Raw genomic sequence first — 23,886 nt, forward strand, 5'->3', positions numbered from 1 at the left:
AGAGGTAATAACATGCACATGTGGTGTGCCATGCAACACCCAACGCCAGACATCCTGGTATTTCAGACAAGGAGCCATGCGACTGTTCTCACTGACTGGGGCCCAAGGTCTGTCAGCAAATGTCCAGAAAACCTTCTGATTTTCACAGCTTTGGGGGTGGCTGGGACAGCATCCTGAGGGTCATGAACCTCCTTAGCCCTTCTGTCTAGGAAATGCATAGTCTCCCTTAGTCAGATGGTGCGGGAGGAGGGGGTCTGGCCTGGGTGAAGCAGCAGGGAGGTGGCCGCGACGGTGGCCTGGGCAGCACCATTCAGATGGCCTCTTTCTCCAGGTGACGCAAAGCCTCCCCCACGCTGCCCTGCCCTGCACGCGCACACAGCCCAGGGGAACATCTGGGTTCACATCCAGGCTGTGTGCTTGGCCTGAACCCGGCCGTCGCTCTCATTCCAGAGCTAATGGCTCTGGGGACGAACTGCAAGCAGAGACACAGAGGGTTGTGTCTTGTTTTGTTTTCCCTAAAGGATAAAAAGAGCTCAAGTTTCTAGTTTGCAGGGAAGCACTCTACCAATAGACAAAGCCGACTCTAACAAGCAAAGAGCCAGGTGCTTGTGGGTGTTCTTGGCCGAGAGTGGCAACTTGCTGCTCCCCAGCCCGGGCATCTGGCCCTGGCTTGTCTTCTACTGTGAATCCAAAGGGACTGGCAAGACAGGGGCTGTCAGAGCGGTCAGGGAGGCAGCCCTAGAGTATCGTGGGCAGGGGTAACGGCCCTAGGCACAAGAACGGCTAGCACCATCCTAACCTGGGCTTGGAGTCTCATCCTTCCAACTACATGCTGGGCAACCTTGGACAAGTTACTCAACCCCTTGTGGACCCCTCTGTAAAATGGAGAGTATAACCATCCCAGCTGCCACACTAGGGGGCTGAATGTCTGGGTCCACGAAGATCCTCTCGCAGGGACCCTGCATCCTCCAAGGGAGGAGAGGTCACTGCTGAGGGCGGTGTCGGCCAGGAGGGGCTGAGGTTGTCTGCCAGCCCCTCCCTGCAGCTCCACCTGCACCACCCAGCGGGGTCCACACTGAATACACCTTCCCTTTCCAGCTTCTGATGATAAACACTGGGCTTGTGGCTAATGACAATGCAGATCCAGAACACTTGAAAATTCCAGAAATGGGTCTTGAGGTGGCCAGCCCTACTGGGAATTCTAAACCCGATAAAAACTAGGTCCACTCACCTAGCCAATTCAGATTACAGCAAGTAAGATACAAAGACTGAATTGACAAAGTATAGCTCCATCATTCTTAAATTTATGTGTAGCGGGAGTGTAAATTGCACTGCTTTATATGAATCTATTACTTACAATTTGTTCTTACTATGTGTTATATTTTCTAGTTTTTAAACCAAAAAGCATAACCAAGAGAGAATTTAAAATGTAGGGGCTGGCATGGTGGCATGGTAGGCTAATCCTCCCCTGTGGTGCTGGCAACCCATATGAGCACTGGTTTGAGTTCTGACTGCTGCACTTCTGATCCAGCTGCCTGCTAATGTGGCTGAGAAAGCAGCAGAGGATGGCCAAAGGTCTTGGGCCCCTGCATCCACATGGGAACCCCGAAAGAAGCTCCTTGCTCCTGGCTCCAGATCAGCTCAGCACTGGCCACTGGGGTCATTTGGGAGTGAACAAGCAGACGGAAGATGTGTCTCTCCCTCTATGTAACTCTTTCAAGTAAAATAAATAATTTTAAGAAAAAATTTAAATATAAGGCCTAAAGACAAATCCATAGTGTTTGTTCTTAAGGTAGATTTATTTGCCTTTCAAAGTAACAGATCTAGCCTCTGCTTCAGTCCCCAAACGGCCGTGACAGTGTGGGCTGGGCTAGGCCGACGCCGGGAGCCAAGGGATGTGGCTGGGTCTCCCCCGTGGGTGCAGGGGCCCAGGCCCTTGGGCCGTCCTCTGCTGCTTTCCCAGCTGCATCAGCGGGGAGCCGGAGGAACCAGAGCTGGACGCAAGGTGGGCAGCCGCCATTGCTGTGGGCATTCTCTTCATGGCACCACAGTGCTCTGCCACCCTTCCCGGTTCATTTCTGAGGCCCCAGACTGTGTGCAACTACAAGTGCAATTCTTAGAAGACCCTTTGTCAGGTTTGTCTCGTGAATGGGCTGCAGGTGATGCCACAGGTATGCACACGACACCCTGCGTAGTTCAGCATGCAGAGTGGCCTAGCTCTGCCTTCACTCATGGAATACACACCCAGACAGGCTCTGGAGCGATTTTCACAAAAAAATAGCATCACGTGCATTTATTGATGCAAGGAACTAGCCAGAGCTGAGGAGGCCAAAAAGAATGCAGCAAGACTAAAAATGCAGCACCATCACCAAGTCCTAGGTGGCATCCGTGTGGCCCTCTGGTTTCTGGCTTTCCCACTTGTCCTCAGGATGGGTGAGCACAGGAACGCGTGGCCCTCCGAGGGACAGCCACCGACCCAGGGTTGTGACCCTCGCCCGGCTGTGCTGGGCTCACAGGTCCCTGTCCCTGAAGAGTGTGAGGTTGTGCTTCTGGATGTGTGCCAGCAGGGCCTGCCCTCGGCGCTCCAGCGTCTGCAGGACCTGCTTCAGCCCGGGGCCCCTGCCGTGGCTCTCCCAGAACACTGGATCCACCTGCAGCGACCTGAGCAGCAGACTCGAGAGACAGCCTGATGCCAGAACCCTCACGGCAGACTCGGGGAACCTGCAGCGAGGCCCCAGAGCCCCAGGGACACAAAGGAAAAGCAGGAGCGCTCTCAGACTGCCAGCGGGCAGCCCAGCGGAGAACCCTGGTAAGGTCGGCTGGCCTGCAAAGCCCCAGGCCTGCACCTGCCCGCTTGTCCTCAGGGGACCTGTGGGCCTGCTGTGCTGTGACCACACAGGTGGATCAACTGCTGCTCCAGGCTCTGCTTGGCAAATGTAGGGCCAAAAAATAGACCCGTGAAAGCTGAGCAGCCTAACAAGAATGCACTATGAAGGGTGGTACCCCAGACCAGCTCTCTCACCCAGAGCAAGAGAAGGGCCAGCCTGTGGACAGCTTGGGCAGGTGCTGCCAACGGCATCCCCTCAGCTTTCTGAGGGCTCCCCAACATGCCCTCAAAGCTCAGATCCCACAGCTTTTGTCTGGCGCCAGGCTCCCAGACCCCCTGGACTCCAGCAAGACCCTCAAGCCTTGGCCCCCTGAACATGCACCCAACGCCTTGGAGCCTCACCCCTTGATGCCCTCCAGCAGCCGGAAGTTCAGCTTGCCCTCGGGGTGCTGTAGGTTGGCGGCATTATCAATGTAGACCAGACGAGATGGGTTGCTGCTCCGGACCTCAGAGAAGCAAGATGGACAGACGGGGGATGAGAGTACACCAGAGTGAATGCCTACAGACCCTGTCGTTGCCAAGGGCACAGTGGTTGCAGCTGTCAGTGCCACAGTGCATCCTGCCATAACTGAGGACTTATCCTCCACAAGGCATCATCTCTGTGAGTCCTCCCCAGCAACCCCAGGGACTGTGAGTCCTCCCAGCAACCCCAGGGACTGTGAGTCCTCCCCAGCAACCCCAGAGACTGAGTCCTCCCCAGCAACCCCAGGGACTGTGAATCCTCCCCAGCAACCCATGCAGCTAAGCCACACACACACCCTGGCTCATTTCCAGACAGAGGAACTGACTCCTGACTCCTGTTGGAGTGGCCTGGAGGAGTGAGGAGTGCAGGTGGGGGCCAGCAGGTGCAAGAGGGGCTTGTTCATGGGGCCATGGACCCCATGGCGTAGTGGGCACGTGCACTCTTACCCACATGCCCAGTCACCTCCCTGTGCCCCCTGTCCCTGAGCGTCCCTGGGAGCACACAGCGGGGTCCTGCAGCCTCAGACAGCAGTGACTACTCTCGATTTCCACAGCAGAGTTGAGTGCCCCCGAAATTTTCAAAACTAAAATCAACAGCTGAGAAGTTTCACATCTTCAAAGTTAGGGTGTGGGTGGGAACAGAAGGCCCACTCCACTAGCCCCACTTCATGCACACTCCAGCCCCTCCATTCCCTAAAATCCCAGGTAATTTCGCAGAATTCCTGCCAGCAGCTAGGTTCACATCATGCACTTCTGTCCCCAGGACCCCCGCTGCCTCTCTCTCTGCTTTTCATTTGGAGACCTGGTTCTCAAACTCTGCTTCCAGGGGCTCGGGGGCCCAGGGAGACCCAGGAGACCCCCGGAGTCTCTCTGGAACAGTGGAGACAGCAAGAACAGGGCTTTAGCCCCACCCACCCCAACCACATTCTAGTTCATTCTCAAAGCTACACTTCGTCAGTTGTCTATGTCGTAGCTTCCCGGAGATATTACTCAAAGAAACAGTTCTGTTGCTAAAAAGAACCCTAATATCTGACCATTCCTGAAACTCGCAGACAGTGTCCTTGCCCTTACAGGAGACCGGAAGGCCACACTGGACAGGAGACAGTGACGTGGAGGAGACATACCAGGACGTGGACGAGCCGCAGCTCAGCCGGATTCCGGCATTTCTCTCGGAGCCGCTCTTGCACACAGGGGTCTGAGGGCTCAGGCTCGAAGCCGCAGCAGTAGCGATCCAGGCGGTCATGTACCTGTGGAGACACCTGGCTTCTAAGGTCCTGGGACAGTGCCTGCCTCCACTTGTCCCAGCACTGAGGCCACCTGCTGACTCCCAGAGTGATGGAGGGGGTGCAGCCAAATTAGGGCACCAGCCAATGGCCAGAGGAAGGTGAGGATGCAAAGACCCCTGAACCTGCTGCTCTCCACACCAGGAACAGGAGGGAGGAAAGCAAATCAGGGCTCCGTGAGGAAGGCATAGCAAGCAGTCAGACAGGCCAGGCCGCTGATAACAGTCCTGACCAGGACAGGGCTAAGGGCAGAGCCCCACAGCGGGTCACTGAAGCCTCCCAGCCCAGAGTGCATTTTAAATCTCTAAACGAAGATCACACATCTTTTACTTCTCCATAGCATCCTTGAACTGGGCAAGGAGCTCTCATATGGACCCAGTCCTTGGCCAGGAGCCATTTCTGGGGCTGCCAGCACAATGGCTCAGTTGTCAAGCTTTGTCTACAAGACTGGAGGGGGTCCATGTTGTGTGCTGTGGAGGCCTTGTGATGTCTGCTACAGCGACTCCACAGTGCCCCAGTAGTGCACACTGGGTATATGACAAACAACATGAAAACAGACGTGCATGGCTCTATCCCAGCAACTCTGCACATCCTGAAATTTGAACTTCATATTATCTTTAGATGTCAAAAAATATTAATTTCTAAAAATCATTCAGAAATGTCAGAACCATTCTTAGCTCCTGGGCTGAACAAAAGCCGGTAAAGAGTAGATGTGTCTGACCCCTGGTCTGGAGCCCACGCGGGCCTGAGGATGAACCCAGCTATGTGACCTCGCTCTGCCTCATTTTTTCTCATCAACAAAATGGGGTGATCATGCTCCCTGGGGGCTGTTCTGAGTACCCCATTCTGAGGATATGCAAGGGTGCTTCGAAAAGTTCATGGAAAAATGGACTTGAAGAAGAATGTATTAAGGGGCAAAACATCTTTTGAAATCCACACAGCTATTTCAGGACACGCCTTTTTCATAAATGCTTTGAAGAATCCTCACAGGTCAAGCGGGGGCGGGGGCATGATGGTTCTGGAGAATTCTCAGTTGTCTATGGCCCTGGGAAGGACAGGTCCAGGGACCCTGAGGACCTCCTGGCCTCACCCTGGCTCAGCCAGTTCTACAGGCCCAAGACCCAGGGTCAGACATAGAATGCAGCTGACAATGGCCTGACCATGCCTGTGAGAGACAAATCCACCTGCTGCTTCTCTTTGGCTGAGAGCAAATGCCACAACAATTACAGGAACCACGATAGCAGCTCTGTTTGCAGAGCCCGCCGAAGCCCCTCACTCGGCCAAGCGCCTCCCAGACCCTGGACGCCTCAGTGCAGCAGGCTTCTGTCGCCAGAAGGCATCACCCAGAACCTTGGCCCTGAGGAGACACACGGCACCAGCCACGCCAGCTCCCCTCCCACTGGAATGTTAAGCAGGAAGGGCTTGACCGGGGGGAGTTGCCAGTCTGATTATTTTGCCGAGCTGTCTGGATTTTTTTTTTTCCACTGAATAGAAACTAAGTTTGAACAACGGCAGACTAGCAGCCAACCGAAACCAGGCTTCAGTTCCATCCCCACATTCCTTTAGGATTTGATTCTTTTTCCCCTTTTAGGAAAACAGGGAGAAAAAATGAGGAGTTATCAAGAAAAAAATGATCATTGTTGGCAGTTTTGGTTCACATGATGATGTGAACTGCAGTTCAATTCCAGAAGAGCTGCCCACTGTCCTTGGTGACCCCAGCCCCCAGTGAAGGGACCCTTCACCAACCTGGGGGTGGCCACGAGCCAGGCCCTTCAATGGCAGCAATAGGGGGTCTTGGCTGATGCTACAGCGTATTATTCTCCTCAACTCCGGAGTTTAACTTTCAAAGTTTTACATTAATGGGTCTAAGAAGGTGAAAACTTAATCCAACTTCGGTGTTTAGCAGTGGAGCATTTGGGAAGTAATCAGATCTGTTTAGGTTCTCAGAGTGGAACCCATAGGCGGCCACACAGGGCCACTCGTGTTCTCCCCACCTCTTGCCATGTAATGCCCAGTGCCACCTCGCAGCTCTGCCAACCAGAAGACCATCAGCAGGGCAGGCATCTGGCTCAGGAACTATTTGGGTTAGGACTACGCTGTGACATGGTGGATAAAGTTGCCACGTGCAATGCCACCATACCATATGGATACCAGTTACAGTCCCAGCTGCTCCATTTCTGCACCAGCTCCCTGCTAGATGCACTTGGGAAAGCAGCAGAATATAGCCCAAGAGCCTGGGTCCCTGTACCCAAGTGGGAGACATGGAAGAAACTCCCAGCTCCAACTGTTGCAGTCATTTGGGCAGTGAACCAGCGGATGGAAGAGCTCTGCCTCTCCCCTCCCATCCTCTCCCTTGCCTGCTAACTCTGCCTTTGAAATAAATAACTAGATAAATAAATAAATAAGCTGTTGAAGATGCTCACATCCCATATGAGAGCATCTAGGCTCCACTTCTGATCCAGCATCCTCTTAATGCATGTACAGGGATACAGCAAATGATTGCCAAGTATTTGGGCACAGCCCACTCGCATGGGAAACAGGGACTGGGTCCCAGGCTCTCGGCTTCAGGCTCACAACACCAGCCTTGGATGTGTGGGCAACAGGGATGAAGCAGAGAACAGGAGATCTCTGCCCTTGTTGCTCTGCTTTCTACATTGAAAAAAGAAAGGAAAATAAATACAGAAATTTTTTGAAGTGCATATTCTTTAAAAAAAAAAAAAAGAGGTTAAACTAGTAGACACCCCCAGTCTCACGGCTGAACCTCCAGAACCACTGGCCAGAAGAAACCTCTTTTCCTTCTAAAGTTAGTCTGCCTTGGACATTTGGTTATAGTGAAGAAAACCTGATTGTTACAGCTGACAGGAGTCCCTGCCTGGGAGCAGGAGGGCTGTGGAGTGGCTGGAGGCAGCAAGAGGAGGGGCTCCTCCCTCTACCAGGGCAGCTGGTCCTGTGCTGGTCAGCAGCTCTTGAACCCTGTGAGGCTTTGAGGAAGTCAGAGTCGGGGAGGACTCACCCCGCCATGCTGCCTAGCACCTCAGCTAAGCTCTGGGGTCCCTGGGGACTCCTGGGAAGGACTACCTGCAACCTGAGACCAGCAGCTGGGGAAGCAGGTGGGCTGCTGGTGGGCTCCCTGGAGCTGGACTGAGATATCTGTAGATTATATCTCAGCTGTCTGCACAAGCCCCAACAGCTCTTCACAGATGAAAGTCTTGCAGCCCAGTGGGTTCTGACCCTGAAGGCTAGGCTGGGTCATCCCTGGGCCACCTTTCACTAAGGGTCTCTAGTTAGTACTTCCAGAGGAAGACACTGATGTTCTCTCTCAGGTACACCCAAAAAGCTTTTCATGATCTTACACTGCATTCCTGGCAGTGGGCAGTCTTAACAAAACAAGTGTCATTATGGATCCTCATAATATCTTCAGCTAAAAGTCAGCAAGGGGGCTGGTGTTGTGATGCAGTGGGTTAAGCTGACATTTGTGACTCTAGCACTGCCATACCAGCGTGTTGGTTTGAGCCCTGGCTGCTCCACTTCTGACCCAGCTCCCTGCTAATGCATCTGAAAATGCAGTGGAAGATGTGTCAAGTGCCCGGGCTCCTGCCAGCCACGCGGGAGACCAGGATGGAGTTCCCGGTTCCTGGCTTCACCCTGGGTATTAGGAAATGAACAAGTGGATGGCAGATTCTCTCCCCTGCCCCCAACTGTCACCTACTTTTCAAGTACATAAGAAAATAAATCTTTAAAAATAAAGCCAGCATGGTGCTTGATGGCAAAACACTAGAAATTATCCCCAGTCTATAAGAAGCAAGCCATAGCATTTATCCCATCAATATTGACATTACTCTCAAGGCACCAGCAAATGCCATGGGATGGGAGTGGCCAAGAGAAAATGAAATGCACTGGAATAAAAAACCCACATGAAGGAGAAGATCCAGCTGACGGAAGTGTCCAGAGATTGTCAGGAACATCGAGTAAATGGAGAGCTGCATACTGCTGTTGGCTTCTCTGACTGTATTCTGGGGTGCAAATTCTCACATGTTATGTGAAAGTCAAGTTAGAAAGACGTACAGATACAGTGGGACATCCTCCATCTGTTGATTCACTTTCCAAATGACTGGAATATCCAGGGCAGAACCAGGTAAAGCCAGGAGCTTCACCTGGTCACAGAAATGGCTACAAGAGACAGGAAGTCGACACCCTTGGGAGTGGTCTACACTGATGACGGCTGGAAATTAGATGGCGATACCCCAGCTTCCTTGCCCACTGGGTGAGAAAGTTCCAGGGCCCCCAGAGGCCTCAGCAGGGCGGCTCAGCCGTCCACAGCAGTGTCTGGGTACCACATGGATTGCACATGGGCTATATGGTTTGGTGGATGGTGCACACATGTGTGTGGGGGGTATGAATGGCTGGACATGCAAGGCAAGCAACATACTTGCTTGGGTAGATCTGTAGGCATGATTGAGCTCATTATGGTTCCAAAAATATTCACTGAGAAGAGTGTATTCCCTTCCCTGACCTTGGGCCAATGGGCTATGATTAGAGGACGAGACATTGGTGGAAGGATTAAATGCTTTTGTAGTTTGGTGGAGCCCTTGGGCCCCTGCACTCCCCCTGAGGAAGATGTGCTCTGTTCCTTCACCCCTGGCCCCAGGTGAGAAATGGACAGCAGACGTGAGCTAGCCCAGAGCTCACTCCAACCTCAGCTGGGTCCAGTTGACACACAGATCCTAGTGTTTTAAGTCACTGTGCTTGGGGGCGAGGAGGAGATGTTACACAGCATTTTTTCAATGGTCACTAGTACGGGATGTTATGCATATCTGTGAAGTATCAGTTATGATTTCCAGGGTGTGTAAGACATGGGTGTGTGTGTGTGCAGTGCCCGCATATCTGATACACAGTCTCAGGAAAACAAGGGCTTATGTAAAAAGAAAAGAGAGATATTTCATGCCCACCTGCCCAGGGTGGGTTGTGTGCAGGGTGTGCACCCAGGGCTCCTGTGCAAGCGCACACATCCTACAGCCTGCCAAGAAACTTCAAGGGCAATGTCAGCTAGACTTGACGGATGTTTGACTTGACGGGTGTTCAGCAGAGCAAGGAAGAGTTGGCACAAGCCCAGCAGTGGCGTCCAACCACACACACCCCCTGTGTTTACTTGGCTGCAAAAACCCTTCCAATCCTACAGCAGGCAGGGCCTGGCAGGAGGGAAGGATCCCACGCTGCCACCCATGGAGAGGAAGAGAGCGGCTCTGTGTGGAACAGCAGGCACCATGAGCATGCCATCTGCCAGGCCACTTCGCAGGCAGCCGTTTCAGATCTCTTGGCTTCTGGGCTTCCAGGCCAACAGCCCCTTTTCCGGCCCTCACTCGGGGCCAGTTGAGGCCATGACTCAACCGAAGAGAGGCAGTGCTTTCCATGAATGACCTCGTGTGCAGGAGCCACAGAAGATCAGTGCTACTCTCAGGCTGTTGGCTGGACTGCCCCCGAGGCAGACCTTGGGACCAGCGTTCAACTAAAAGTAGCCTATTTATGAGCTAGCACCAAGAAACCCCAGCGGGGGAAGTGAGGCAGGAGGGCCAGCTGTCAGCACTGCAGGTGACACACGCACTGGGCACCCCAGGTGTCCCCCAGCTCCCACCGGTCACTGCTGCATGCTCCCCTGTGGCTGCACAGTCAACCTCCCCAGCTTCAGCACTCAGGGGCCCACAATGTAGGGGACCCCCTCCTGCCTCACCTGTGTGCTCAGTCACCCTACCTGGAGGGCATTAATTCCCAGGTATGTCCAGTGTGTCACACCAAGGACACAGCAGGCTCCAGGACCAGGAGTAAGCTCACAGGTGCTGGCAGCTAGAAGCTACCATGCAATAAAATAGCTAGGCCCGGGGAGATGAGGTTGGGAATGTCCAGTCCCATTGTAGATGCTGAGAGTGGCAAAGGAACGTGTTCAGTGGTGGGCGGGGGTCTGGGCATGGGGAGGCCAGCAACAGGTCTATTTGAAATCAAAGCCATCCTATAATCAGGAATCCAGCAGTCAGCTCTCATGAGCTGAGAAGAGCCAGCTCCAGCACACCACTGGATGAACAGGTGCTTGGTGACCAGAAGACCAGGTCTGGGGAAGGAGAGGAGGCGTACCAGTCTTCCTAGGGTGGGCACGAGGCCTCTACCTTTGCACCTCTCCATCCCATACCCCATCCCACCCATCCCCACCCCATCTACCTGCAGCAGGAAGTCGAAGAGCGCCAAGCGTGCCCACTCATTGTGGTGGATGCCCAGGCAAGGGGCCTGGCCTGGCATGCCACAGCCGTGTGCAAGCAGGGCCTGGTACTGCAACCAACCCAAAGCCAGCGAGTTCTGGTCCTCATCCGGGTCCCCCAGGTGCTGAATGTCAGGAGCCCACCAGATGACTGGTCTGGCGCCTCCGTCAGTGTAGCGGTAGGGCAGCAGGGGGCTGTGGAAGCGACGGGCCAGAGCAGGCAGGCTCCGGCGCAGTCCCAGCACACGATCCAGGTGGAAGCTCAAGATCTCGGGCAGGTCCCTGGGCCTCTTGATCAGGCCACAGAATCCCCGGGAGCAGAGATGGCCAAGCCTGGGAGGGGCCGGGTCCCCCCGCAGGGCATCCTCCATGGAGAAGCCCACCTGCAGCACCTGCCCATGGCCAGGAACCCTGGCTTTGTCCACAACCTCCCCCTGGGCCAACAAGCGAAGGGTCTGCATATCACTTTCTGTGAACCATGGAGGCACCTGCCCGCTGGTCATGGAGCCGCTTGGCATCCCCGATGGCTTGGCGTCACACCACATGGTCTCTTGCCACTCCCCAGTGGAGCCGGGCCACTCCCAAGCCCCTGAGGCTGGGGCAGGACCTGCTGCTGTTTGTTGCCCACCAGTAGAGAGTCTGTCCTTAGCTCCTGGGGGTTTCTTGCCTTGTGCTGCCTGGGGTTGGACGGTGAGTCCAGCATTATCTTCCCGGGCCTGAAAAGCAGCTGCCACAGGGCTGTCTGTGGTCAGTGGGCCCACCTGGATGCTGGCTCCTCCTGGTCCGTCCCATATGTGGTCTCTGTCCTGGGGGCGACCTGGGTCCTGGGCTCCAGGATCACTGACCTCATCCTCCTTTGGGGGCACGAGACGTGAGGCGGTGAATCTCATATCTGCCGAGCCAACATCCCTCTTGAGCCTGCCTGCGCGCCTGCTGTCACCTCCAGGAGGCTGCCCATCTCTGTCTGCTCGCCGTGCTCTGTGGCCTTGCTCCTCCGCACACACTGAGCTGGATTTTCTGGACAAAACCTGTCCTCTCCAGAGCCCTGGAGGTCTCGCCTGCTGCCTCTGGCTGGAGCTCGGAGCCTGCCACAGAGGGTGGATGGGACTGCTGGCTATGTCTTGGGGTTCTGTGGAGCCAGGGTCTGGGCCGGCAGCTGGATGCAGTGGGGGGAAGCGGGTGACAGCCACCGCAGACAGGGTCATCAAGAGGCAGAATGCCAACGCCGATCTCCTCTTGCCACGCAGCCTCCTCCAGGGCCAAGGTGCCTGGGGACAGGATAGAGAAAGAGAACTTGAGATCTGGGAAGCCATCAGCATACCCTGTCCTCAACCAGTGGGGACAGCCACCAAGGAGCATCCCTGGCTTATTAGGAAATAGAGAGGGTACAGCCCAGGGTGCCGCCTCAAGACAGGAAGTGAGTGATCCCAGCCAGCCATGCTGCTGCTGCCCAGCTTGGCCTGCTTGCCTCCTGGGGTGGCCCTGCTGACCTGACCTGACCTGCAGATCTGGGCTTGCCCTTCCCTTCAACCGAACTGCCCTGGTCACACTGGCCACCAGTGTGACTAGCAGGTACCACCACGGTTGCTCCCACCACCAAGTGCTGTCTGCTCTGTTTTCATCTCCATATGATTCCAGGGTTCCTGTCTGGAAAACTCCAAGTCACCCCCACAATACATTCTTCCCTTTGTCCAGGTAAGAGATGACCTTGTCCAGCCTGCCTTGTGATCAAGCCAACCACGTCTGTCTTCCATGATCGCTTCCTAGGAAGTTGGCTGTCCTGTCCCTCCTCACCTCCCTCCTCCTCTGCCCTGCAGGCTGGCACCTGGCTGTGGCAGTCCCAGCTCTCACTCTGTACACCCCAAGGGCAGTCATTTTTCAGCACAAGGTCCCTAGACCCACAACACCAGTACCAGCTGAGAATTCTCTGTCCTCCACCACACAAATGCAGATCTAGAAATGGGCCCAGCCAGTTGTTGCTTCACAGGTGAGTCTGATCCTGGGTCAAGCGTGGCAGCCACTATTCCCAGGCCCTGGGGAGCCACCAGAAAGAAAGGACAACCAGGTACATGTGCAGCCACGTGGGAAAGGAGCTAGCAGGAGCTGGCTAAGCTGCTGCCCTGTGCTGCCCTAAGCTTGCGTCCACTGCTGCCTCTCCCAGCAGGTGCCTGGACATTAAGTGAGACCACCTGATGAACGGAAAGCATAGTTCCCTTTACAAAAACTGTCTGCCTACTGACCTCATCAGGAATTTCTTGGAGGCATTTTACAATTTTCTATTTATTTTCCTTTTGTTTGAAAAGCAGAGAGACAGAGAGGCAGAGACAGATCTTTCATCAAATGCCCAAAGGCAGAGCCACGCCAGGCTAAAGCCTGAAGCCCAGGGCAGGTCTCCACGTGGGGACAAGGACCCAAGTCCTGGAGGCATCACTACTACGTGTGCATTAGCATGCCACTGGGTTGGAAGCGCGGGAGCTGTGACTTGAACCAAACGCTGGGATTTGGGGGTGTTGGTGTTCCCAGCGGCATCGTCACCATTCCAGCAAATGCTTGGCCTATTTCTCAGAGTTTCAATGTTATGTCAGTGCAAGACAGGTTGCCCGAATGCACAGGAAAGGCACATACATAAAAGACCTCTTAGAGCAAGGAAACCAGGTCAACAAAACTAACCAGGCTGTACTTTCTCATGCAGGTGACTGTGCTCCCAAAGCTCCCTAAGACTGTCCAGGGTCAGCCCTGGGGGTGAGGTCCAGTAGCTCCCTGATTTCACTCCTGTCCTCTACAATGCACTCCGGCAGACACCTTTGTCCAAGCACCTTGACACCTGATCAAATTGGATGGAGCCATCCTGGTCCCTGACCCACACTGGACCAGCAGATGCTCACCCCAGCCCTGGGACCTGGGTCTGCACTAAGCCATTGAGTTCGGCCCTTTCTGCTCACGAACCACAGAGCAAGGGCCTGAAGGCCATTCAGCTGCAGGCTACAATAGTGGGCCATGTTCTGCTGAGAGCCAGGCTGCAGAGAGAAAAAAGGAAACTGAGGCACAAACCAGCCATGGAAGCAGGAGGGAGCCCCCGCCCAGTCTCCTGAAGCTGCTGGGTCCAGTTTGGAGTCCGGCCAGGGGCAGCTACCTGGGGCTCTGTGGACTGATCCAGATGAACCCAAGTTCCCCGTGAGCTGTGCAGTACGGATGCGCCTGCTCCACGCAGCCCTGAAGACCTAACTAGATTATGCTGAAATCCCCTTTCCTCTACTACTAACAGCCTCCCTTCCCCACCGCACTGCCGTGGCCGCAGGCCCTCTGTTTCCTTCCAAGCATGAATCAAGACAAGAGTCCCCCTTGTGCATTTTATTTATCTGTGTTTTCAGTGACTTTCTGAGCCAGTCACAGTCATCGCAGGAACCACATTTCCCTTCTCAGCAATACAGTCACCAGAAGGCACACACAAAAAAGCAAGCCACTGAAAATTCCCAAGACTTCCTCCTCCTGCCACTGCCTGCTCACTGCCTCAACAGTCCCTGATGTCTTGTAGGAGTGAGGCTGTCCTGTCCCCCGTCACCAACCCTATGGCTCGCGCCCTCAGGTCTCTCGCCCCTCTTTGTTGGAAGCCAGGGTGAGGGGCAGGACGAATGCTGGACAGGGAACCACAGACCATGGTCTATCCTGGCCACAGGTGCTCACAGGTGCTGCACAGGGGGCTGGGTTGGCCCTCACTTTCCCAATATCCAGTGGTCCCAGTAGACAAGTGGGGAGACTCCAACAGCTCTGGGAACTCCAAGAATCTTGCTCCCTCTGCTCATTTCCACGAGATCTGTTCACCTTCTGTGTGTAGAGAGGGCACAGCCTCTGGGTGCTGGACCACAGAGCATCCTTCCTGAGACTACGCTCAAGGAGTGCCAAGGTACAAGATGGGAGTTGAGCTGCTGCTGCTGCTTTTTTAAAGATTTATTTATTATTTTTATTGGAAAGGCAGATATATTAGGAGGAGAGACAGAGAGGAAGATCTTCCATCCGATAGTTCACTCCCCAAGTGACCACATCGGCTGGAGCTGAGCCAATCCAAAGCCAGGAGCCGGAAGCTCTTCTGGGTCTCCCCACGCGGGGGCAGGGTCCCAAAGCCTTGGGTCATGCTCAACTGCTCTTCCAGGCCACAAGCAGGGAGCTGGATGGGAAGCAGGGCCACCGGGATTAGAACCAGCGACCATATGGGATCCTGGCATGTGCAAGGAGAGTACTTTAACCACTACGTTATCGCGCCAGGCCCTGCTGTTGGTTTTTTTTTTTTAAATGATTGATTGGAAAGGTGGAGTGACAGAGAAAAAGAGACAGCAAGATCTTCCATATACTTGTTCGCTTCCCAAATGGCTGCCATGGCCAGGGTGGGGCAGGCCTGAAGCTAAGTGCCAGGGAGCTGGCAAGCTGGCATCTCTCACATAGGATGCCTGACATCATGGCAGAAGCTTAGATGACTGTGCCACAACATCAGCCCCAGAAATTAGATTTCTGGGGACCAAGGGAAGGGACCACTAGATAGACACCCCCGTTTATGATTCACTCATCAGCTCATGCCGCTTCCCAGGCATGCCTCTCCTGTTTCCGTCTGGACCAGAGTAACGCTGTCTGCCGGATGTCCACGCTGGAGCCTGGCCTGCCCAGGCTTCCCCCCCTCCTCTCCTCTGCCCCACACCACCTCTTACAAGGGTTTCTTCCCGTTCCTCTCTTGAGTCAGTGCAGTTTCGTGGCTCCCTGGGGCTCCCCGAATCCAGCCAGCATCTTTGCTCCCAGGACTCCCTGGCCCCCTGCTGCTGCTCCCCTGCACTCCTGGACCCCCGCCACCAGAGCCTCTTTGGAGAAGGTCTGTCTGACTGCTGCCCCTGCCTCAGCCTCCCGAGCTCCTCTCCGATCCGGACAGCACCAGCCCCTCGGTCTCCAGACCCCAAGGCGAGCTGTTCCCTCAGCTAAGAACACTCCCCTCCTCCTTCTGGAAGGACGATTCTGAGATACCTGCTGCACAGCACCCCCCAGTCCCCCTCCCAGACTCCTCGGGGGGCCACAAGGCCTTGTCACCCCACTGAGGCTTCACACGATGCTCCTGTTGCTGTCAGGGCCAACACTTTCACCTTGTCTTTAACTTGGTCTTTACAATAGAAAAGTTCTAGGAAAAACCCAGCTGACAATGAGCCCATCAGAGGGGCCACCGCTGGCTGACTTGGGGCGTTACAGCCCAAATACAGGTCTCCACATGTTTGCCTCCTGCAACTGCTGGGATGACTAAAACCAGACCCATAACCTCCCTCAGCTTTGTGGGCTCCGAATTGAGGTGCAGGCTGGGTGGGCTTCCTCTGGGGGCCTCAGGGAGTTACCCTCTGTGCACCCCCTGGCTTCAGGTGGCTTCTAGCACTCCCTGGCCTGTGGCCTCGTCCTTTAGGCTCTGTCTCTTCTGTCTTGTCCAATCTTCCTCTGACAAGTATATGTAGGGTGGCATTTTGCTGAGGCCCACCCTGATAACCCAGCATAGGCTGCCATCTCAAGGTCTTTAATCAAATCTACAGTGAGGGGGCATCCGGCACAGCTGTCAGGATGCTCCTTGCTCTCCACACCCCCCGTCCCAGAACCCACATTGGAGTGCTTTATTTCAGCCCTGGCTCCTCTGCTTGCCATCCAACTTCCTGACCTGTGCCCCTGCCACCCGTGTGGGAGATCTGGATGGAGTTTGGTAACAAACAACACTGCACTGCCCCTCCAGTTCGGGCATCTCTGGAAAAGTCTAGATTCCTATAGAGGAGACAGCTAAACAGGAAATTGCTGGGTCCTGCTCCCACTCCTGAGCTGGGGCAACTGTGGAAAGACCCGGAAGGTTGGCTCTTGCGCAGGGCCGCAGAACCCGGCAGAAACATCGAGATTTAAAATCGGGGGAAATAACCGCAGACACATTTGTTTGGGTATTTCTTTTTTTCTCCTAAAACGAAAAATGTGCTTTCCTGTTGGAATCATAATCTGTATTCTCAAAGTCCTGGCCATTGCTGAGGGTCATGAATCTTAGATACTTTAAGCAGGCAGGCTGTTCCAGTCCCTCTCACAGCCTCGCCTGGCTCCTGAGGAGCCGGGAAAGTTGGCAGTTATGCAGTTAGGCAGACAGAGGGTTCAAGACAACCACGAGCGGACACATCCCCAGCGGGGCCACCCAGAGAAAGCGCTGGGGAAAGAAAGGCAGCTTTGATCAAACTACAAACAAGCCTCTGATGAAAAGATGCAGCCGAATAGCTAAGAGGAGAAAACAGGAGAATGGCGCCTCCTATACCAGCAAGCTCGCTGGGGGTCCTCGGCGCCCTGCCACTGGACACCTGCTGCCTGGGGCCATCTGATGGTGCTGTGAGGTTTGCAAGCAGGCCAGACAACTTCTCCCCGCCAAGGGTTGGGGTGGGAAACCAACAAGCCCGAAGCCGGTGGAGCCCCTCTGCCTGGCTGGGTGGATGGGGAGGCCAGGGCTTTGTTCCCACTCCCCTTCCACACCCCCACACCCTCTCTTTCCCTCTCAGGTCTGAAGAATGTCCACTTCGTGTCCAGATGGGGATATTTGGGAGCACAACCCAAGGCACAGGCAGAGAAAGAAGTGCTGTGTCCTCACCAATCCACACGGGTAAGCCATGGCGGGATCTCCCTGGCAGTGAGGAAGAGGCCTTGTCCACGGGGCAGCAGATGCAGGGCAGGAGGGAACGTGTGGAAGAAGAGTGGGAGCCAGAAGGGAAGTACTGGAAGGACTAAAGCAGACAGACGCTGGGGGGACGGGATGCCCCAGATGATGGTGGGAAACCGGGAAGAGAGTGACTCACAGAGCCCACACCACTGAAACGTGAGGACCCTCCTGGGCCGACCCCCTGACCCAGCTCCGCCTCTGGCAAGGGAAGCAGCTCTCAACAGGAAGTGCCGCTGGATGTGTGCCATGCTCACCGGCTTCCTGCCTCCCACCTTGCCCATCCGCTCCCTCTGCCCGTGGCCCTGTGACTTGCTTTTGCTGACAGACAGGGGAGGACATGGCCAATGGAAGGTGAGTGGACATAACACCGTGCCATCGTCCACCAGCAGGCTGTAAAGGTGCATCTGTGTTCTGGCTGGCCTCCCTGCAGACTGGCCTTGGCATGAGACGAGAGGCACCCGGAGTGGACGGGAACCCGACGCCCAGACTGGAGCCGACCCAGCCGTGAGCGGTGGACCCTCGGCCAAAGCTGTGGAGGTCATGCACTGTTTGTTACGCAGCATTATCACGGCAAAGCCCAGCTGACACAGGGCTTTTGGTGGGGTGCCTGGGGGGTGGGGCACCATGTGTGCCCCTGGTCAGGTAACAGTAACACGGCATGGCACCTCTCCCTGGACTTGTGCACTCACTACCATTTTTTTTGCTCTAAGACAAATCCATTTCGTTTCCCACCGTTTTCTGTTCCCTCAGCGCTCATGCCTTACACCAGTTCATTCCCTGCCTCAGACAGACGGTGTGGGAGGAGCCTTCTGCCAAATGGAGACTGAGCAGGTCTTTGGAGAAGGAAATTCTTGAAAATTTATAAGAGCGTTCGAGAAGCTAGGAGGGAAGGAAGCAATCAGAGTCTGGTCTGTATCAACCAGCAAGAAACTAAGGTCACGAGGACAGGAGCGCCCCTCGCTTTGGGCCTGGCAGTCGTCCAGCACTGGTCTCAGTGCCCCAGCCTGCCCATGGCCCCTCGCTTAACAGATGTCACCGCAGGTTGCTGGCTGCCCAGGGCCAGTTCCCAGAGGTGCCAGCTCGCCTTTGTCAACCACCAGACTTCAAAAAAAAAAGATGGCAAAACCCAGGTCACCCACTGCACAGCACAGAACCCAGGCAGCACAGAGGCAGGGAAGATGGAGAACGGACAGCCCCGTTTCTCTCCCTTCCTACAGGAGCACCTCACAGCACATAGAAGTGTTGAGGCCTGCTAGCCCAGTAAGCTGGACACGGCGAAGGATCTGGGGATGAGGCACCAACACCGACACGGAGACCAGAGAGGGTGGAAGTCTCTCTCAGGCCTCTCTCCTCCTCTCTTGACCTTTCACCTAGTTCTTGTTTACTCTTTCCCCTATACCCTCATTAGCAGAATATTGGATACAGCTGAGTTCGATTAGAACAGGTGCTTTCAGCCCCAAGCCCATTCCCTGTAGTGTTCAGCTTAACAGTGCTAACCAACTCCTTAGCCAGCAACATAGAAGGGCAGAAGGAAGCCGTGTGCTTGCTGTAGGTGAGCGTGGGGTTTGTCTTTGGTCCTGAAGCTGACACTGCAGGTGTAACAGCCCTGAACACTCCGGCCAGGGACAGCCACCCTCTCCTGTTTAGCCGCCGCCCTGCCCCACCGCTGAGCACGCAGCCCCATCGGGCCCCAATCACCACCAGCTCATCACCACACGGACTCAGATTGACAAACACGGTCCGGGATTGGGAGTTCCCATCATCCCATGTGCTCCAGCTCAGCTCCAGAACTGTCATAGCTAAACTATGGCTGGGCTGAGAGGCAGAACCACGAGCAGCTTTTCAGAGGGTTGGGATTAAAGCCACATGTCCCAGGCCAGGGAGGAACGCCGCAGTCCAGACCTGCTCCAACTCGGCTTCCCTTGGCTCCACAGAGCCAGGCCCTGGGTGGGGCGGTCGGATGGGCAGCAGCGCCCCTCTGCCCACCAGATCTGCTGGGCATGGGGCAGCTGGAGCTGTGCATGCCCCGTGGGCAGAATCTTGACTCCACTGGCACCACCCGGCCACACTCCCTGCTCAGCGCCACTGAAGAGTTGTTGATTTTTCCTTCCACATCAGCAACTTTAGGACAAGAAAGGGCTCTGGCCCCTGTAATTTCTGAGCAGTGAATTTTCAGGAAAAAAAAAGAAGGAAACCCCAAGGGATGATAAGCCACACTGACCCAGCATTTACCATGTGCCTGGGACTGTGGAAAGCCCTTCAGGCACACCAACTGATTTCCCGGGCCAGTCCTGGGGTCTCTGTGTGAACACGGCTGCCTCCATGGTGCAGGCCAGGAAGGCAAGCCAGAGGACACCGGGGGACCTCAGGCTTACTGCAGGCACGCTAGGAGTCCTGTTGAAACAAATGAGCTGGAAGATGCCCCACAATCCCCTTCTTTATTCCTGCACTGCAACTCAACCCCTCACATGCCAACCTAATGTGTCTACTTTCTCCAGCACCCAAGTATCCTACACAAGGAAGGAGACCCCATACACATGTGTGAGGCCGTGCAATTGAAAACAAAATGGAGTAAACATGGCTCATTGCTACTAACAAACTGTGTGAGCTTGCAGGCTGAACGGCCTATGTGACTTTTAGCAGCGATGGGCCCCAATTCTCATGAATCGAGGCCCAAGTCTGGATATCTCACAGGTGGCTCCAAGTAAGTAAGTGAGTGGGTACCTTAACTGCTGGACTGGAGGGGAGCCAGGCATGGGCTGTCCAGCTGAGGTAGGTAGGGAGTGTGTGGTGTTCCGCCCCCCATCTTGCAGGCTATTGTGAACTGCCCCTATAAAATCCCCGTGAATGTGCTGTTTGGGGTGTTGGTCCCAGCTGCCGGTAAGCTGTTCTCTCGGTCCATTGGTCAGCCGGTTGCCTTGCCTTTCATTTATAACAAAACTTTGTTGTGACTGTCATTGGTGAACGTGATGCAACAAGGCAAATTCCACATGGCACTCCCACAGAACTCCATAAGCCCCTATGGGTACCGAGGCTGGCACTGTGCAGCAAGCTAACCCTCTGTGGCACCAGGATCCCACATGAGCCTCAGTTTGAGTCACGGCAGCTCCACTTCCCACCCAGCTCCCTGCTTGTGGCCTGGGAAAGCAGTCGAGGACAGCCCAGTGTCTTGGGACCCTGCACCCGCGTGGGAGACCCGGAAGAGGCTCCAGGCTCCTGAATTCAGATCAGCTCACTCTGGCAGTTATGGCCATTTAGGAAGTGACCCAGCAGATGGAAAATCTTCTGTGTTTGTCTTTCTCTCCGTAAATCTGTCTTTTAAGTAAAAAAAAAAAAAAAACAAAAAAAACCTTCTGTGCACTAAATCTTGCCTAAGCACTACCTCATTTGCATATACAAATAAGGCACCACCCCCCCCATCCTTTAAGGGGACTGCTGGTTTTAACGCATTCCTCTTCCCTTCCCTCCTCCCCTCCTCTTTTCATCCCCCCCACCCTTTCCCATCCCCTTCCCTCCCCTTCCCTTCCTCCCTCCTCCCCTTCCCCTTTCAGCCCTCCTCCCCTTCCCCTTTCAGCCCTCCTCCCCTTCCCCCTCCCAGCCTTCCTCCCCTCCCCCCTCCCAGCAGCTCCCCTCCTCCCTGGCTAGCCTGCATCAGCCCTGAATGAACACTCTCTCACTGTGATAAACTCTGCTGTCACACAGCCTTTACTCAGGCCTCCACTTTGCAGGGACTCCAGGGGCCAGCACCGGCAAACATTCCTGCCACACCAGGTGGCCTGCTCACGGGTGGGCCCCCACAGCAGCCAGCCACACCTGCCACGCGAGGCTGGGGACAAGGCAGGCAGCAACTTCACCAAGGGCAGTCCATGTTCCCAAGTCCATGAGTATCATGCCACACGGGAATAATCTGGCTGGGCCTGGCAGGGGACCGTCTGTGAGTGCTCCAGGGGCAGCAGCTGTCTGCTTCTCCTTGGTCCCCATGGGAGGCCCCCCGCCCCACCCACACCCCATCACTGAACCTGTAGGTGCCAGGCCTCTGGCACATCCCAAAGCTCCTTGCAGCTCCAGCACCACAAACCAAGGACCCAAAACTGACCGTGAGGTGAACCTAGGGGACCCAGCCCCTTGCCCCAGTCACTTGCTGGGCAACCCCAAGTCCTGCGTGCTCCCCCAACCCCCTCCAGCACTCCGGAGCCCTATCCATTGGTTCACTCCGCAAATGGCCACAAAGGCCAAAGCCGAGCAGGTCCAAAGTCAGGAGCCAGGAACTCCGGGTCTCCCACGCGGGTGCAGGGTCCCAAGGCTTTGGGCCATCCTCGGCTGCTTTCCCAGGCCACAGGCAGGGAGCTGGATGGGAAGTGGAGAGACGGGGACATGAACTACTGCCCACACAGGATCCCGGCGCTGCAAGGTGAGGATTTAGCCACTGGGCCATTGCACTGGGCTCCCCAACACTGTGACTCTGTGCCGGGGAATCCGGGCCTACAGAAGTCCAGAACCGTGCTCAGGGTCACACCGTGAGAGACGCAGGACCTGAGCACTTTCCACTGTGCCGCTCAACCCCCAACAGGGCGGGGAAACGGTTTGTGACTCTCCCTGCAACCTGCCCTGACTGCACACGGCCCCTTCCCAAGGCTTTGCCGTCACTTCCTGCGACTTCAGACAGCAGCGGCCTGCCACTTCACACAAAAGCCCCCTCCTGACTACATCCGGCCCCCTCCTGTGACCGGGCACTGCCCTCTATGACTGCACACTGCCCCCTCAGGTGACTGCACACGGCCCCCTATGATTTCACACAGTCCTCTGGGACTGCACACGGCCCCCTTCTGTGACTGGGCATGGTCCTCTATGACTGCACACAGCACGCTCCATGACTACACACAGCACTTTGTGACTGCACACAGCACGCTGTGACTGCACATGGTCCGTCGATAACTTCACATGGCCCCCTCCTGACTTCACACTGCACGCTCCATGACTTCACACGGCCCCCTCCAGTGACTTCACATGGCCCCCTTTATGACTTCACACAGCACGGCCCTCTATGACTGCACACAGCATGCTCCATGACTTCCCACGGCACTTTGTGACTGCACACAGCCCTGTCTATGACTTCACACGGCCCTTTCCTGACTGCACACGGCACACTCCATGACTTCACACTGCACTTTGTGACTGCACACAGCCCTGTCTATGACTTCACATGGCACGCTCCATGACGTCACATGGCACTTTGTGACTGCACACAGCCCCGTCTGTGACTTCACACGGCCCCCTCCTGACTGCACACGGCATGCTCCATGACTTCACACGGCACTTTGTGACTGCACACAGCCCCGTCTATGACTTCACACGGCACTTTGTGACTGCACACGGCACACTCCATGACTTCACACGGCACTTTGTGACTGCACACGGCACACTCCATGACTTCACACGGCACTTTGTGACTGCACACGGCACGCTCCATGACTTCACACGGCACGCTCCATGACTTCACACGGCACGCTCCATGACTTCACACGGCACTTTGTGACTGCACACGGCCCCCTCCTGACTGCACATGGCACGCTCCATGACTTCACACGGCACTTTGTGACTGCACACGGCACACTCCATGACTTCACACGGCACTTTGTGACTGCACACGGCACACTCCATGACTTCACACGGCACTTTGTGACTGCACACAGCCCCCTTTATTTCACATGACACTCTGTGACTTCACACGGCCCCCTCTGACTTCACACGGCACTTTGTGACTGCACACAGCCCCGTCTATGACTTCACACAGCACCCTCCTGAGTACACACAGCCCCCTCTATGCACACAGCCCCCTTTTGTGACTTCACAGGGCCCACTCCTGTGACTGCACACGGCCTTCCTATGATGTCATATTGGCACTTCCTGAGAGGTCAACCTGCAGCAGCTCAGCAGGTGCCATGTCTAAGACGCCAGGCCAGCATCGCAAATGGCCGTGCACACAGTGGATACTGAGGACAGCAGCAAGTCCCTACTGAAAATGAAAACCTTGCCTGTTTCTTCCCACCCTGCCTTAACCCACCTGGTCAGATGCCTTCCTTGGCACAACAGACAAAAGGTGAATGGGTGCAGGCACTGAGTGTGAGGTGACCTTGAGGGTGCATGGCTGGGGTGAGCCCTGCAGGTCCATGACAGGGAGTGACAGGCAATCCTGGGAGCTCAGATCAGAATGTCCTGTACCCTGGACAAAAATGGTGGGAGGAGCCAGGTGCGACCAGGGCAGTGTCCCCAGCAGTGGCCAACGGCCACAACCGGTGCTGAGGGC

The 23,886-nt window shown here is 55.4% G+C and overlaps 1 protein-coding gene across 2 annotated transcripts in view; it reads right to left on the minus strand.

Annotated features, from left to right (window-relative positions):
- The window catches only part of GASK1A (golgi associated kinase 1A), a 49,422-nt gene that overhangs the window by 12,948 nt on the left and 12,588 nt on the right, over positions 1 to 23,886 (minus strand). Inside the window, exons 2-5 of one of the 2 annotated variants that reach the window (XM_058678807.1) lie at positions 10,843 to 12,147; positions 4,474 to 4,596; positions 3,230 to 3,333; positions 2,208 to 2,721 (exon numbers count right to left, since the gene is read on the minus strand). In XM_058678807.1, coding sequence (XP_058534790.1) covers positions 2,511 to 2,721; positions 3,230 to 3,333; positions 4,474 to 4,596; positions 10,843 to 12,147 — 1,743 coding nt within the window. In that variant the 3' untranslated portion in view covers positions 2,208 to 2,510. Of the gene's footprint in view, positions 1 to 2,207; positions 2,722 to 3,229; positions 3,334 to 4,473; positions 4,597 to 10,842; positions 12,148 to 23,886 lie in introns of those variants that run through there. The other variant, XM_058678808.1, reaches the window with a different exon arrangement.

Source organism: Ochotona princeps, chromosome 21 (assembly GCF_030435755.1).
Source record: "Ochotona princeps isolate mOchPri1 chromosome 21, mOchPri1.hap1, whole genome shotgun sequence".
Taxonomy (NCBI): Eukaryota; Metazoa; Chordata; class Mammalia; order Lagomorpha; family Ochotonidae; genus Ochotona; species Ochotona princeps.